We start from the raw sequence: 17,719 nt of genomic DNA, 5'->3' as shown, positions 1-17,719 counted from the left end.
ATATTGAGCATTTATTTCCATTTGACTATCACTGGTGTACTGAGCACTGACACTATGCATCCTTACGGTGTTTTGTAAAAGTTCCCCCCCTTTTACTCACTAGTATACACACCTAATACATTAAACTAAAAAAACTGTGTAAAAATAAAAAATGAATGGAGAATTGGATGTTCACAAGGTGATATATAAGAAAAAAGAAAAAAAACCTTGCCTTGAAGAACAACATGCTTGTCCAAAAGCTGGTGTGGAAATATTTCCTCTTTTTTTCCAAAAGCCTGCTGCTTCTGCCACAAGATGGGCAAAACAACTTCTTGAAAAGATTTTGTGATAAAGTGTTTGGCATTTGCAATGATGATTGACACCAAACTTGGATGCGAGTCCTCCGCATTGATATTTCATACAGAGGGGTGCTCGCGAAGCTTTCACCTGGACTAGGCCTTCCTAGCGAATGCCGCAGTTTGGAATTGAGCCGGAACAACAGCTGAGGGTCATCTCGGTCTCTACATGCCGGGATCATACTTCAAAAACAAGTAATTACTCTACTGTGTTTTGTACTTCGTTTAGGGTGTGTAATATCTGCCTTTCCCAGCAGAGGGAATAGGAGAGTTAGGAGTGGTCCAAGTGGTGCAGACCGACACTGAAGCTGCCAGGTGCTAAAATGCAGGACACAACAGTCCCTCCATAGGACTCTTGACGAGAGCTTTTCTTCCCAAGAAGAAAAACGTAAAACACGGAACAGTTTCTCAAGGCCATGTTCGAAGAATAAAATGTGTTTGAGCTTCTATTTAGAGAGATTTTACATGTAGGATATGGGGAAAGGATTCTTTTTTTTCCCCCCTTAATGAGAATTTGAAAACCTTCTACAGTTCACACAACAGTAAATAATATCCTGGCCATGTGGAAAAAAGGGCCTCATCTCAAGTCGTATGGTGGAATTCATTAGGAAAAGGGGAACAGGAACCTGAGAGAAGGCTGACTACTCACCTAAATCCTACTTGTGACTCCCCAGCCCAGGTCAGTTACAGTGGGGGATCTAAAATGTCATTGAGGGGAGTTTTTACAGATCTTGTTACACTAACACACAGACCATTAGGGAGACAGATACACAGGTACAGGATCGCTTTTCTTGTCGCGTCCGTTGCCATGGCAAGAGTGGAGGTAACCGGTTTGCATTTCTTTCTCTGTCACACAAAGTTCATGGCGAGATACAAGTGAGCACAAATTGTTGCCGGTTTGCAGCAAAAGAGCACGTTATGAATAGGTTAATAAGAGTAATCACGTTATGATTACTGGATTGACGACGGCAAATTGTCTACATACCTGGCTGTGGCTTTAATGCACTTGAGTCTGGACATCAATCTCACACTAATAACCCCTGTCATGCTGAAACTATGACGAGACTATCTTACAATAAAATAAATGTTGAATCCCCTTATGTAAAAGTGTATTGTTCTACTTTATTAAATGATTGAGATAGGCGTGTATATGAGTCGAGCATGTAGGAGGTGGAGGTGGGGTGTGTGGTGCACAAACAGATGGCCAGTGATAGCAGACTCAAAAGGCATGAAAGCTTCCCCTAATTACTCTGTCAAGAGATATATTGACGTCGGAGAGGCACACAACTACCTGAATTCAAACCATACTAAAGATACCTCCTTTGTGCCTGAGAGTGAAGAAGAGAGAGTGACTCAATAAGAGTGAGAGAGTGATACAGGAGCACCAAAATGTTGACAAAACTCTTTGCCAGAGGGCTGCTTCCAAATGCCTCTCTTTATGTTAAGATAATCTCTCCTTTGTCAGAGGAATGCTGAAGCTTTATGACAAAAAATGTCATTCCTCATCTATTCAGTGCGGTTTGTTCACTTTTGGCTTAAGTTCAAACAAAGGGGGATACCTTGAGGAGGTATTTGAGCTAGTTAGGACAACACAAGTCTGCACACAGAATAAAAATTGCATTTGCTAATTTGCCACTAACTGGGAGGTCGTAGGTCAAACGAATGTGAGAATTAACAAACCCTAGCTAGGTCAAAACAAGCCATTGGGAAGGCCAACCCTTTTTAGTCACATAAAAATGTAATATATATATATATATATATTGTTATGTGTCCCCTGCTGCGTATGCAAAGTAGAAACAGAAATTAAGCTGTAGGAGTTTTGTTATGTGAATTTTATCAAAGTTCATAAGGGCTTTTCCACCTTTTCTTTCACTAATGAGGAAATACGGTCAGTTTTTGTGTGGAACAAAGTCTAGAAACTCACTAAACTATAAAGAAACGCTTTGTGGCGGCTCCTTGGTTCCCTCGAGTAAGGAGGGGTAATGTTGTTTTGCTATTTGTACAAAGAGATGAACATATTTGATGAGATGAACATATTTGTTTTTGTGTAATATTTGAACATTTTATTGAATAAGGCCTGTGATTACTTACAGGATGGCAACGTCTGCTAGCCCCCAAAGTCCTTTAGTCCGACGAGTCCAGTTTAATGTCATGAACACTAATGAAACGATAAATAGCATGAAATTTGGTGCTGATATTCATGGTCCCCAAAGGATGAGTTCTAATTAGTTGAACTTTATCATGCTAATTGTGGGTGACATATGATTAACTGTTTGCTGGTGCTGAGCAAATAGGAAAGGCAGTTAAATAATCTAAAAGGGCTATGAAAACACAAAAATAAAATAAGTGTTTCTGATTCTTCTGTCATTATTGTTTTAAACGAGAGTATTGGAAACTGCTATTGATGAATGTGTGGGAAATTAAATTTGATTTTGATCAATGATTCCCATGAACTCTACAAATATGGATTTTACCCATGGCCCTTAAGAAGTGCTCTACTGTCTTTAAAACGAGGTTGGGAGGAGGGATTTGACTACGTGTTGAAGACTGACTGCAAACTAAGTATTTATTCTAATTTTCTATCTTTCAGTCATCTTTGCTGCGCACCTTTTTTTTCAGATCGCACTATGCAGATTGCAGGTTCAGCTCTCGTTTTTTTAAACAAGCCTGCTGGGCCAAATTGTTTGTTTTACTGGAAATGCTATGCGACCTACAGACATGTAGGCACAGGTATAACAAGGCTAATACTGCCGGGGATAGAACTCAATCTTTTCAAACGCATGATTCAACATACAGGGTTACTGTGTAAACACTACTGACATGGTCACACGCACAAACACAGAGACACACACACACGCTCACACGCACACACACTTCTTGGCAGTTAACACTTAACTAAAGCTGCAACTAATGACAAATTCACAATTCATGCTCCCAAGATCATACAAGCCTAACGGAATAACTTTAATCAGTAATTATGTCCTGCAAATTAATAAAAAAATAGATCCCACCTAAAATCAAATGGCTTTCTACAAAGCAATAGAAATAACTCCCACTTTCCCATGAGTTATCACAGCTTGCACAATTTATATTTTGAATTGTCAGCTCTTGATCCAAACAATCATAAACACATAAACACAGGAAGAAACAGCGTAGCACATGAGTATCAAATACTGCCAAGCCAAATCCACAGAGACACGGTATACATGGGATTGTGCCCCTTTCAATGGCAGCCATGGACACCGAAAGTGAGGATCACATTGAAAATGTTGCAAAATGTTTGAGAAAAATATCTTCAGTTGCTGGAGTGTCGGACTTTCTTCACGTTCACTTTCTTTCTGGGGGAAAACAAATAATAACTGGGAAGTGTGCCAGCGTTTTGTCTTTTCACAGGAGACATCCCTTTTTCGGATAGGCTATTCGTCTAAAGATGTGTGTGCACTCAGTGCAGCACGAGGCACAGGACATACTGGGAAACTATCTAAACAATTTCATGAAGCTGGCTAGTCTGTCTGTCACAGTGTATTCCCAACACCATATATAGCAAATAACAGACACAATCTGGGATGTGATGAGAACAAATATTTAAGTGTTTAAGTGTCTCTATGTTCCTTCTGGAGTACCTTGGTTCCAGCTAAGGAAAGGTTCATAAAGGTTTAGAAAGAATCATATTTACTGCATTTCGGGAGAAGCAAGAAGACATGTCTGAAATGTCAGTTAAAACTACTTTATTACAGTTGCCACTTTTGTTTAAGAAAACGCACTTCAGTCATGAAACTACATGACATGTATGTAAACCATAATAATTGAATGTGTAGTTTATCAAAAGGGAGAGACACTGCTATCCAAGCTAGTCCTTAGTTTGGCATTATTATAGATTGCAAGAAATAAGACCAAATACCCATTCGATGATAAAGTGCCTCCCAAAAGATAAAAAACCTATTCATAAAAAAATCCATGAAAGAAAAAGCACAGCTCGCTTTCTGCCCTGTAATGCAAGTGTAACAAACACAACATCTCTCGGTTTCCTTTAAAAGAACTATGATCCCGATTCTACTTGAGAATGATGGTCACTAGGAAACATAGCTAGGACCTAAAAACAGCCATAAACTGAATTTAAATTTCAGTTAACAACAAATCTTAACAACAGAAAATGGGATGGGCAAAGTTAGCTATCCCTTACATCTAATTTGAATTGGTTACAATACCGTTCTACAATACCAGTCAAAAGGTTTGAATACACCTTCTCATTGAATTGAATGAGAAAACCTTTGACTGGTATGTGTATATCTTCTAAAGATAATAATATTGTATAAAATTGTTTCTGGTGTGTTATTATTGTAATACAGGCAGAGGATCTAGTTAATGAGGCTGTACTAATCTGAAGGCGCCTGGATGACTACCAGGCTACAGTCAACTGAAAACTTGATCAATCTAAAATAGTATTACGATCAGCTGTTATCACACTTTAAGACCATATATTGGCCCTCCGGCTGTTAACTCAGGTGGATCATTTTTTTGTGTGCCGTAATCGCTGTCCAAGGTGCTGATCTTTGGAGAGCCATGGCTGCGGGAGCTGTCAGAGGATATTCAATGTCGACCCCTAGGTCACGTAAACTGGTGACAAACAAGTACGTGTTCCCTGTAGGTGTGCATGTATCACTTGAAATTGTGTGAGTGAGCACCACATAAGAAATACCACTCACCTTCAGTACGTACTTATTTGGGTGACGGCAGAGTTTTCAGAGAAACATAAAAACAAAACTTAAATAAATAAAATCAAACTATGGCTTGAAACACTAGAGGTGTGTGTTTTGGGTGTGTTGTGGGTGTTGTGGGTGTTGTGGGTGAAGTGAAGCTTCCGTTTCCAAAACCATAGCAACATAAAAAAGAAAATTATCATAGTGCTAATGTTTTTGCAATGAAAACAAGATATATACTAACTTAATACAATTGCAATTGCAATTTTATTTAAATAAATACTCAGTTTGGAATCAGTCTGCAAACGCAGCAATGCTGCACACAAACTACCTGCTGGTGTTACTAACTAAATTGTTAGTGTAATAAGTCAAGAAATTAGAGCCCTCATTAGGTATCACTTTATCACTATCGACATGACAATACGTCATCTAAGCCCCTGGAGATTTTCCTAAATTTAATTGAAAATACCACTCAATTATAGAGTGATCTTGCAACTAAATAATCTGAATTGACAAAGTGCCAGTGACAACAACTCAGTTGACACAGCCTTTTGTAATATTGTGTTAAAGTAACCTCTACTCACACCAAGTCAAACACCACAACATCCTCAACCCCCTCACATCTTCTTTCTTTTACTTCTTCTCCCTTATTGACTCTTCCTTCTGCCCACCACTTTCAGCTAATTTATACCAGCTCTGCCTATGTTCTATGGTTACACTATTCTCCTTTTTCAATCGGAATCTGACTGCAAAGAGGAAAACCCTGGTCCCTGTCCTCCTCTACATGAAGCTCATAAAGCCCATGTCAAGCATCCGCCCACTTCAAAGACTCCTGGCTCTTACACCAGTGGTGCTGAGATCCCTGGAGAACCATGGATAGCAGGCACTTGTATCTTCTCTGAAACTATGAGCCAATAACTCAATATTTACTGTACGTGGGCAATACAAGGCAACGATTAGTCTTTCTGCTGCCTTATAGCCTACCTGTGTTCTGAAAAAGTAATCTAAAGGTAATTGCATTTTTTTTAAATGAGTAATTGATCTTAGATAACTTATCCAAGAATTATACGTTTTCTATTAAAACTAAAACATATTTCAATGTGCATTGAGTAGCAACTTTAAAATCTCTTCTGGAGGATTCCAAAATGTGTTGGTGTGTGTTTCATTTAAATTTGGCGACTGCATGACCAAATCATCTTTGTTGCAGAGGTTTATGATTTCCACTGCAGGGTGATCACATTATGAAGTAACAATATCTGTCTAAATAATATGAATATGTCACTTTTGATTTATCTTTTAAGTTGTAATCCTTGGCAAACACAGTGATTACAGAGAATGGTAGAGCATTGTGAGGATCCGATTCTGAGGCAATGAGTGACAGCTGGGGAAGAACTGATTGGATACTGAAAGAAATGGAAAGGGAGGGACCTCAACTGTGTGCATGAGTCATCACTCTCCACCCCCACCCCCCCAGCCAAACTGTCTGTTTTTGTCTTGCAGGTTGGAGATTTACTGAGCTACATTCTCTGCTGGAAAGATTCAATTGTGCATAAAACAGAATGCAGACTTTACAAGGAACCTACTGACTAACATCATGATTCAAAATCGCAGGTGCACTACAAGAAACATGCCAAGACTGTTATAAAACACCGTCAGCTAGAAAAAAAGATACATACATGTTCCTATATTAGAATAACTGGCTTTAACTATATGGATTCAACAGATAATTTTGTAGAACAGTGTTTCTCAACTGGTGGGTCACTAGTGGGTTGCGGGCCTTTGCATGGAAAAAAAAAAAAAAAAAATCATCCTGTGATTTTATTTTGAAGGGACTTTCTCTAATGCAGCGGAGTGTCGGTTTTTTTCCGGCTCGTCCGTCCATGTTTTCAGTCAGCGCGGCAATTAGAACCCTGATCGGGTCGCGGCTTGTCATTAAGGGGTGATGGTGGGTCCCGGAGCCAGACCAGTTGAGAACCACTGCTGTAGAATGAATTGTGACACCAGGATACACATCAGTACGGAATACAGTCCCACTGCTCACCGTTCATAAAGAAATAAAAAGTTAGTTTGGGGTTGAAAATAGGAGCCAGAGGGTTTATATGTAAATTCCTCCTCATTACTTTGACAAGTCAAGCTCGTCATACCTGCGCTGGTATGTAAATTTCCTCAAAGATTGAACTTTATTTGACATCACCTAAACAAAATCAGTTTATCAGGTATTTCCCAACGACGCTGTGGCAAACCTGCTGACGCAATATTCAAGCTCTCCTCCAATAAAAACTCAGTTTTACTTACAGTTTCTCCTCCTGGACATTTGAGTGTCACTGTGCAGAGTGACCTTTGCAGAGTTTAACACAAGATTGCTGTTTTCACGTCCATATACTGAAGAGAGAGAGTTTCGGTGTGCTCACCTTGAATCTTGGTTGCACTCTATGATCTATGATTATGAGACGGCTCAACTGTACGTCAATTCTGGTCCAGTATTCAACTTACGCAAGTGCAAACCTTCACTGTGAATGGACTTGTTCGGGGGCAGCCTGGGTTTAGCAGTTGCATATTTTAACAAAAACTATTTGCTCATTCATAAATTCTTCATTATTGGAGATAGAAGAGTATATATACACACTTTAAAAAAATCAATCAAACAATCACATCAGACACAAATTTCCCCCTGCAGTGTTTCCCCTATCATTCTATCAGGAGCGCACCCCCCACCTTGAAATTACTCCCCCACTGAAAATGTGTGCAATTTAAAAAATATATATATATATATATCTTTTTCTACACACGGCAGTTCCTCACCGACATGAATATGTCGCCAATATGTCGGTGTGAGCTCCCAGCAGCGGGACAGAAAGCCCCAGAGTGACGACTACCCCCCCAGTATTGCCCACCGTCGACATGTTGCGAGCCACTGAACGTGGGTTAGAGAGGAGGGTACTTCAAATATTGCCCCCCCTTGCCACGACATTTTGATGCCGCACTACCTCTATGTTACTGAACAATCATTTCTAACCAGTTTGAACTAACTGGAGGTCAGTCTTAACTCAATGGTTGACCAACCACGTACACCGTTTCTCTGACATCCCTACAAATTTGTTATTGTAAAAATACAAATATAGACTGCTAACTTTCAGTAAATTGAAAATACCACTAGCTGTGATGGAAATGCCAAAAGGTTATTTCTTTGTTTTAACAGCAAAAAAAGAATTAAGGTCAAATATGATGCAGTGGATCCATTAAAAATGATTACATGCTTCATTGCTTTTCTTCACTGCTCTGAAGGATTTCTCTTCAGTGTGACACTACTGTCAATACAGTGTGCAAGGGAAACAATGCAAACCATATAAAGCGCGAGAGAAAGCTGAAGTAAAACTGAAAAGAGGGGGGGGAAATCATCAAACTATATTCACAAAATGTAAAGAAGCATCAGGAAAGATGACTTCCCCTCCTGAAGGTGAATTTCATGGTACTAAAGGAAGACAAAAGAAGAACCGGGCCATGTCCATTAGAGAGAGCAAAGAGGAGTTGAGCTAAATGAAGGATTCATGGTGGAAGGCATGTTAATAGGGAAAAGACTTCTAGGCATTTAAGAAAATGCTTCCAGTAGTTTGGAAACTGGGTATACAATACAATTTGAAATGAAAAGAACTAGGGAATGGGGTGGAGGCTATGGACAGTGGCTCGGGGAAGGGGGTGGGCTCTAAGGAGAGCTTAATAGTAGAGCGCTAAGTTCCCCGATTAAGTTCCCTGGGCTTTCGCATGACTGGTATTATAATCAATAAAAGGTGCTGTGATGAAACGGATTAAGAAGCATGTGTAGTTTTACATGTGAGAGGATTCGATTTACTTATTTTCAAGTTTAAACTTAGAAAATAACTGAAACAGCTGGATGGTGGCTCAGTGGTCGGGGTGGAGTTTGATTTTAATGTTAGAATTGACGCAACAATCCTTCAAAAACTGTCCCTCAAAAGTGTGACAAGGGAGAAGAACGTGTCCATCTTTGTTTTCAACAAGTACCAAGCAGGTTTTTAAGCGATTCCTACAAAGCAAGGTGTCGGTCTGTCTTTGTAAGAACTGTTTAAAGGAAGCAAGGGAATGTCTGCTACTGGTTTAGGTCGAGGTCTGATAGTGTCATGTAGAGTCGAGCGAACATGCTCTTCCCTGCCAAATTAGTAGGTAAACAGAATATGCATGGAGTGGAAGCACTCCAGCTGAGAACAACAGCACTTCATCAGCATGCTGCTGGGAATATAGATAATGTTGAATACACAGATAAGGTCACTACAACTGAATTCATCAGAAAAGGTGCAACAGCAGTTTAAAAAAGATTATTAGGATGCAGGAACACATGGTGAGCAAGATCAGAAAGAGAAATAACACAGTATTTTAAATTACATTCACTTTAAATTGGCCCCAAGACCCTGGTTTTTACAATTGGAAAGTCACAAAGAATAATATTCTTCTCCGTTTTGACGATCAGGTAAAGGGTAGAATTGCCTGGTCTGCTTGTAATTTCCATGTATTCAACAACTGGCTGATGACATTGCACTGCACTGTGTCAAAAGCTGAGCCAGGGGCCAATTTCACCACATGTGCAAGCTGCAATTAACAACATGAGATCATTTCCTCTAGCTAATTCTGACCTCTTTCAATCCTTAAATAGCAAATGCCATACTTGCTGCCAATAAGCAGTTGAGAGCTCAGTAGGACCCGGAAATGGGTCTGCAATTTGAGAGCAACAATCATTGCTGAAACGCGACGCTGCCACCATTTGCGATTTGCGTGTGCTCACTAAAGACTTTTGTGAAATGGGCCGCACCTTTGATGACACTGCACAAAAATGAGTGTGTGTGTTGGCTGGTGTTAACATATCAGGTCACTTGATTCTACGTCACTGCTTCCACGCACATCCCCACACAGGTCTTGTGTTTACAATATGGCATCCTACAGTGGCATTGTAGCATTTCTAGACGTGGTTGGGCTCTGTGGTAGACTTTAGTCATCCTGCAAAACAACATTGATCTCGCAAGAGCTGTAGCATTTCCAACATTACAAAGTATTAACCGCAGCAAAGTGTAGAAAGTCAAATTTCGGGAATCAGTTCTTCTTTTTTTTTCTTTTATACAAAAAAACACAAAAATTACCAAAACTACCTAAACCGTAAACGTGATGAACAATAACTACATGATGAAGGTTTTGTTTTATGATTATAAACATTTTAAAAAGAAAGACCACTGAGATAATGCAGTTGGAACTCACAAGAATGGCAATTAAAGATGTGTTGGTGGAATGAGTCATCGGCTGTCCACAGGGCATGTATCTGATTAGCATGCCCACACTCACACACAAAGAAGAAATGTAAATATTGCAATACAACCTGCCTTAATAGTATCAATTCAGTGTCGAGAATGGCTTCTAATGTATTTTCACTGAGTTTAGCAATATCGGATGCATGAGTACAGAGTTACACAATTTTGATCATTGTTATTAAAGCTACATGCAAATATAACTCTTATTGTTGTTTGAGGAGCATTGTTCTCTAGTTTACCCGTGTTCCACACAGGATACATGCATGCATCAGTTGTAAGGAGAAATCCCTTTCACATCGGATGTCTCTCTCTCTCTCTCTCTCTCTCTCAAGCACACGGAAAGTCAATGTTTTTGTAGCAAATTCATTCAAACATTAATAAAGTGCAACATTTGAGGAAAGTACTTACTGTTAAAAGATCATTTTCAGCTTGATTGACCAATACAATGTACTAAAAGTTGTGAGCGATACAGATTTACAAGCAATGTAGGAAAATTGGAAAGTTCTGCAAATACAGTATGGAAGTTATGATAGACTTCACCTGCTCGGGAAGGCACAAGGAGTTTCACTTTATTTGCTAAAGGTGTTATGAGAGTGAAGCTGAAGAATGTGAAAGATAAAAGGGCTTAAAACAACTCTACGAGACAACGTGGTGAAGCACCCACAAAAGGGTTGTCTGCTCAACAAAGCTGAACGATTTGGCGCTGTGTGGACTGAGGCACCCCATTTGGCTAATGAAGTCCCAGACTGTCTTCACACCACACCCCCACCCACCGCTCCGCTATGAAATGTTCTACTCATGAAAGTAATGAGGCAGGGAGGGAGAAGGACTCTTCTGGCCACTGATAACCTCAGACTAAACTTGCAACCTTACGAGACGAGGGCCTAATATCTGGCCGTCAATCAGCCCCAGCATCCCTGGCTCGAGTGTTTAATTACAAGGATCAATTATTTACCAGCCTCCTCTTTCACTACTCAGTGCTCCAAAAAAGGAGTGTAAAGAGAAGAAAAGAAAAAAAAACATTAAAGGCCCGGCAAAGGATAAGAAATATTTGTTCAATATAATATAGAATGTGTTCGTTCTGTGCATCACATACGACATACAAGTCGTACGAGCCGTTACACCTTTTTAAAAAGACTACCTGTTCCCCAATGTAAATAAATGTCATTCGTAAGCATGGTGTCAATTAAAATAACATTTACTACCAAAATTGCATGACAGATCACAATTGAAAATATAATCTTCATTGTCTTCAAAAGACATTCATGAAAACGCACTGTAGGTCTTAGGAGACACCGACGGACTGAAAAATTATTTCATATAAATAAATAAAACTTGATTCATAATGTGCCGTTTGTAGAAGTTTTACATAGTTTGTTTCAACAGTGAATTATAAGGGTTACTGAATTACTGTAACTCCCTTTACTTTGTATTTACTTCTGAAGCAATTTCTTGTCTTCAGCTGCTTGGCAACTGCAAGGCTTTTAACTAATTTGAAGAGACAATATCATATTACCCGTTTGCTTGTATTCACATCAGCGATTCATCAGGCTGATGCTGGGAACTTAAATTATAACACCAATGTAGTACACAAAAATAGGATCTTTCCTCAAAAATAGCGTACAGTTGAAATGCTTCTTTCCATATAGTTACATGAGATGTATAAATATATATATATATATATATAAATTCATTTAAAATATATGAATGCCGGCTTTTGATTTGCCTTGAGGTTTTATGGATTGTATATTAAGTTTCTTAATATTTGAGTTAAGGTGAACCTCTGTGTCTGTCCAAGGCTAGCCTTGCACAAATGTACATGGTGCTCCCTGTACTGTAGACTCAAGAGTCATTTCTCACCTCAGTTAGCCCAAAATTCAGCTGTAAGACTTCAAACTAATGAAATGAGACAAGATCATATTAACCCCATCAACGCCCCTCTTTACAAGCTGGTACACCGAGTACCCGGTAAAAGATTATCCTCTGCTGACATTAGCACACTAGGGGACACATTTCAAGATATGCTGGATTAACTTGCATTAAACATTGATGCAACTTTCCTCCCTGACAAAAGCCATGAGCTATAAATTCCACAAAACACACACACACTTAATGGAAAAACTGAAGGTTTAAGATAAAACAGATTTTAACTACACACTAACTGTCACACAGCTGTACACTACTTATTCTAGTCAGTGTTCCATCTTGCAAAAAGAAAAAAACACAGGTAGAGGCTGGCGGAGTGTTTTGTGATCACCCATAGAGCGGCGGGCCTCATCATGTGTCCGAATTACAGCTAAACAAATAACAGGGGAAGTGAAAAATGCAGCACTGAACTGCTGTGGTTCAGGGCCTTAACAGGCTCCAACACTTGGGATTTGTGGTTAGCCTGTCTTGTTGTATTTTGCAGTGCCCATCGAAAAGGTCTGGCCTCTTCTTTCTCGGGCAGTTCCGGCCGTTTGTCCACTTGTCGCTTGCACTAGTGGACAAACGGCCCCCACACCCCCCCGACTAGTAACCCCTCCTGGAGTTGTAAACCTATTTTTTGTGTTAGATTTCCAACATCATAACTCTAGCCTAGTTTTTGATGCTTATTGTGTGCAGGTTCCACGTGGACGACTACTTGCTTTGCACACTCGCTCCTCTTTGTGCTTCTCTTACTTTCCGGATGACCTGAAAATATTTTAGGAAACTATAAAACCCCATTCGTTAAGCAATAACAAATCTCATGCTATGCCATCACCATCATCATCATGTTTAGCTGTGACTGTCATCATATGACTAATCCGACTAAGAACGTGTTGATTGTTGAAAGACTCTGATATTGATCCAAAAAGGAGGTTTATCACTTATGGCCTCATAAATTCCACAAGAGGGAGTGTGTTGAGACTGAAATGTAGGCGTAGGCAGCTCATTTCTCTTCCTACAGCAGCACAGGGTTTTTCCCCTGGACTCTCATCTGATGGCTCATTAATCTATTCTGGCGGCGGTCCCCTACGCAAGCACCCTGTGCTACTAGAGGACTTCTCACGCGTCGTCCTTTGCAGCCTTTGCTTTTAACAGGTTTTGGAAGTATTATAGCAAGGAATGAAGTTGTTTAAAACTTGCTTTACATTTTCTCTTACTTAGCTCAGTTAACATGGGCCTGTGTATAGACAGTTAATTTGATCAGCAAATAATGACAAAAACCTTATTTTTATGACATAAATTACACCAAATCTGTTTTGAAAATGTAAGGATATGTGTATAGTCATTTTATAGGTATCCTAGACAACAACTGGTCTGTTATTTACCTTACCCACTTAGCCATTAAGTCTAAGTCCTCAGCAGTGTTAAATCTTTGCGTCCCCAAGTGGCCAGGGTGGTTAGAAAGTGGTGAGTGAGGAGTCAGCCGGCCGTCAGTGGCGTAAAGAAGCCAATATTTGTTTTGAGAAGGTGTGAGTCATCGCAACCACAAAAAGTCCATGAGCGTGCAGCTATAACTTGGCCCCCAAAAAATTACATCTTTTGCAGTTGCAGGATGGGAGATTAGCCCTAAACAGACAGCAGTTTACCTTAACTCAGTCACAGACTCTCATATCAATACAATCTTTCTGCCACATCACCTACACCTGCCTTTAAGTCAATTAGAGATGAACTGTCTCCATTTTTGTAACGTGATTGTTTGCTTTCAGGGGAAAAAAACATGATAAATATCAAATTTGATCCCGAAGCATGATGGCCATTTGTAAAATGGTAAAAATATAGTGAAGGCTACCAGCGCAAATTAGCAACCTGCATACACATTTACAGGCAGACGGCTTGTGTGTGGGAGGCAGCAGGGCACTGAAAACTCCATTTACACACTTTGGTTTAACTGCAGTATATTCTCTGACACCAATCGTGGCTTAAGTACTCCATTCAAACATGCTCTGCTTCAGCTGACAAGAGCAATTATATTTTGGTGATTATTTTACAATAGTCATTCAGATAAGAAAAATCTCACTGCCCTCAGTGATTTCAGTGGACACTCGTCTGATATCAGTTTTTCAATCCCACAGCCACTGATCCGTTAGTGACACCATTGCTTAACCATCACAAATTTGACTGCTCAAATGACAGCTCTGCCAGGGAGTCATGTCAGAATTGAGATTTTTGACAGCCTTTTAGAGACCGACGGGGCATTCGGCTGTCTTTACAGAGCGATTATTCAGCTATATAACATGGCAATGAGTAAGCACCCTAATCAGGTTGCAATACTTATATAACTGGTATAACTGTAGAATTCGTCATGTGTCATCATATAGATGAAAGGATTAGCAGACATCTGCAGCGAAGCCACGTTTAAGACACGACTTCTGGATGTAACAACACAACATTTACACAACGCATCACACTAAGTGAGGTCTACAGCCTGTACAGTACAAATAACAAAATCTATCAAACTGTTTTTAATAGCATCTGATTGGCAAGCTGTCTCGGGACAGTTGGCAAATGGGCGGACAGCGGAGGAGTTTAGAGGTGCTAAAGTTCAGGCAGGAGCGACGCAGCACCCTGTGTCCTGCCAACAGACTTACAGTGGCGCAGTTCCTGACTAAGTTGTTGACCCATGGCCCCCACCTGTCTTGACCATGCATTATTTTCGGGGGGGACAACGTTTCCCCTCCTATGCTGCCTGCCAGACCAGAAGGCTTTTGACTCATGCCCATCTGTTCTGGCAGGACATAAATTAAGTGAAAGCAGAGCTGTTGGCACCCTCTCCAATTCATGCGTGATCAGCTAAGAGGTCATTTCTAATAGATGTCTTCAAAGATTCTAAAGATTTATGTGCTTTTGTTTCAAATCCAATTAAAACCAAATAATGTGACTAAACTAATACCACAGACATGCAATACATTTTATCTTCGTGGGGAGATTGAAATGTGCATTGTTGTCGATTGTTGGTTAGTGGTGTTGTTGTATCAAAATACATGACATTCATTGGTGTTTCAAATGTCCTGACACATATCAGAGGAACATGATATAAGAAATGCCTCTCAGGATGACTTTGCATGGAAGCCATGATCAGAGCAAGTAAAGCACACCAGATAACAATGTCTAAAAATATAAATACTACAGTCACTTTCATCAAAAGGAATACATTCTATTGCTATCTAATGATAAGAAAAAACAAAAATGACACTGTTGACAATTTTTTGTATTTATACATGAAAATAATTAAATCTGAACAATGTTTTGAATTATTAAAAAAATACTCAACAGCCAGACATTAACTCTTGAAAAGCTTGCAAAAGTAACAAAGATGCAAACGTACCTGACCTGGCTGGACATCTAAGTAATGAAGCACCTCTTTAAGCATAACAGGCGTGTGAGGAGGTTTTGGGGTTAAAGCAGAAGACAGTTCTTCAGATCTGTCAAGGGGACCAGGACCAGAAGATGCACAAGCTGTAGAAGAGTGCAGGCTTGACTTCCACGACCTCCATGCTCTCCACACAGAAATATTTGATTTCCATAACATTGTGTTATAGCACACTGATGAAAAACTGATTCCTTTAATGATCTATGAAGAAAACAAGAGCAACACAGTGTTAGAACATATTTAGAGTTGGATTGTTTATAACTGTGTGACAGGTGACTACAGATTTGAAAATTACCAAACAAGTGTTCGTACAAACGGTGCTATTATTTGGAGAAGTGATCAATTATAGTGATTAAAAAACTAAGATATTAAGCCCACATCAGAACATGTAAACTTGCAGATATCTTGTTCTAGTGGCATTTTAACTGACTGGTCTCCAACCTGAGGTGTCCAAAACAAGAGGAAATCACAGTTTTATGATTGCAAGTCGTTTCACGCTCAAGGTTGAGCTCTTTGAATCATACCATAGTAAGTTCATCTTTGGTTAATTATTTTAAAATTTTGGCATTCTACAGGGACAACATTGCCTGCAGTGAGCCACATGGTTAAAAGGGTTTTCAGGTGTTCCCTGGCAACAGGATGCATTGGAAATTAGAGATCAGTTAGTGACGCACGATTCAAATGGAATAGAAATATGTTCAGAAGCTGAAGGAATGAAACTAATGTGCACCAGGCATTGGTGGACACAAAGCAAATGTTCAATTGCTGCAAAGCGTAATACGGTATTTGAAGAGATGACAATTAAAAAGGACAAGGCATGATTGCTGCCGGTGAACCCAAACTCCTGTGCCTTACACACACATCTTGTTTGTATCCATATTATTATTATTATTATTATTATCATATTATTGTTGTCTGCATCAAGATGTAAACCAAGAATGTTACTTGGTTCCAGTCATATAAGCAACCCCTTACTAGGAGAGCAGGGAATGATGGATGGATGAGTGGTGGACTGTTTGGAGCATATTAATTAGCACAATTATTTTCGGCTGTGCCATCTTTACAACATCCATTGTATACTATATATGACTATAAACATCCCCTTGGTACCATTCTTAGTAACTCAAAAGGTTTTAAAAAGATGTGTGTGTGAGTGTGTGTGTGTGTGTGTGTGTGTGTGTATATACATATATTATATACACATATATATACACACACACACAGAATAACGCCATTATCATTAAACTTGGGAACAAGGTATTTTTCAAAGGCCACGTGATTGAGGCCCCCTTCTCTAATCGCCTTGGCTCCTTGGTTGCCGTGGTAAGTTAAGAGTGGGGCTAAAAGGTCACAATAGCACAACTTTACAGCAGTTAGTTGGTCGTTGCTCATTTTACCAGACGCATGGAATTAAGTGTATGTTTCTATGTTGTTGTACTGCAATAAAACGTCAATTTTGTGTGAAGCTGGTGATCAGTTGATGAACTATCTGCTTAATAATAAAAAACACCAGAACAAACGCAGGGCTAATGTGCAAGAAAGGAGTTCACTTACAAAAGCACACTCTAATCATGTGTCAGTGATGTGTTTGATCTGAGAGATGAGATAAGAAGGGATATGCGACGTTTGGTAGACTATTTAATCATTATCAAGTGTGTGCGCAGGTGCTGTGATGCTTCTGTATCGTCAGGGGCTTTTTAAGCCTGACGCCAGAGCTATGCATAGGATATTGTTGCTATGCATAGGATATTGTTGCTATGCCACCATGTTGGGTGCCCATGCGCGATTCCGTACACAACAGACAGTGTGAAAATGTCGAACGAATTTAACTTTACAGATAGGGCCGCAACAGGCAATTTAGCTTCCTTTAGACACGTTTGACACGGTCAGCTGTGACAGAGAAACGTGTCTACACCTCTGAAAGGTTGCCGTAGCTTACCGTTGTAGAACAGAACTCCACCTTCAGCAGCAGCAGCATGTCCGGCGCGTCACTAATGACGCGCACCTCACATCCAATCCCCTGCGAGAGAGGAA

General features: G+C 39.8%; 1 protein-coding gene across 2 annotated transcripts in view; it reads right to left on the bottom strand.

The window, feature by feature from the left end:
* Positions 1-17,705, bottom strand: part of mettl15 (methyltransferase 15, mitochondrial 12S rRNA N4-cytidine) — a 78,822-nt gene extending 61,117 nt beyond the window's left edge. For both annotated transcript variants that reach the window (XM_062561733.1, XM_062561734.1), the window contains exons 1-2: positions 17,625-17,705; positions 15,641-15,886 (exon numbers count right to left, since the gene is read on the bottom strand). In XM_062561733.1, the coding sequence (XP_062417717.1) occupies positions 15,641-15,886; positions 17,625-17,663 (285 nt within the window). In that variant the 5' untranslated portion in view covers positions 17,664-17,705. The remainder of the gene's footprint in view (positions 1-15,640; positions 15,887-17,624) is intronic.
* Positions 17,706-17,719: the final 14 nt, after the last annotated feature.

This window comes from Pungitius pungitius, chromosome 4 (genome assembly GCF_949316345.1).
Source record: "Pungitius pungitius chromosome 4, fPunPun2.1, whole genome shotgun sequence".
NCBI lineage: Eukaryota > Metazoa > Chordata > Actinopteri > Perciformes > Gasterosteidae > Pungitius > Pungitius pungitius.
This window is presented reverse-complemented; position numbering and strand designations above follow the sequence as displayed.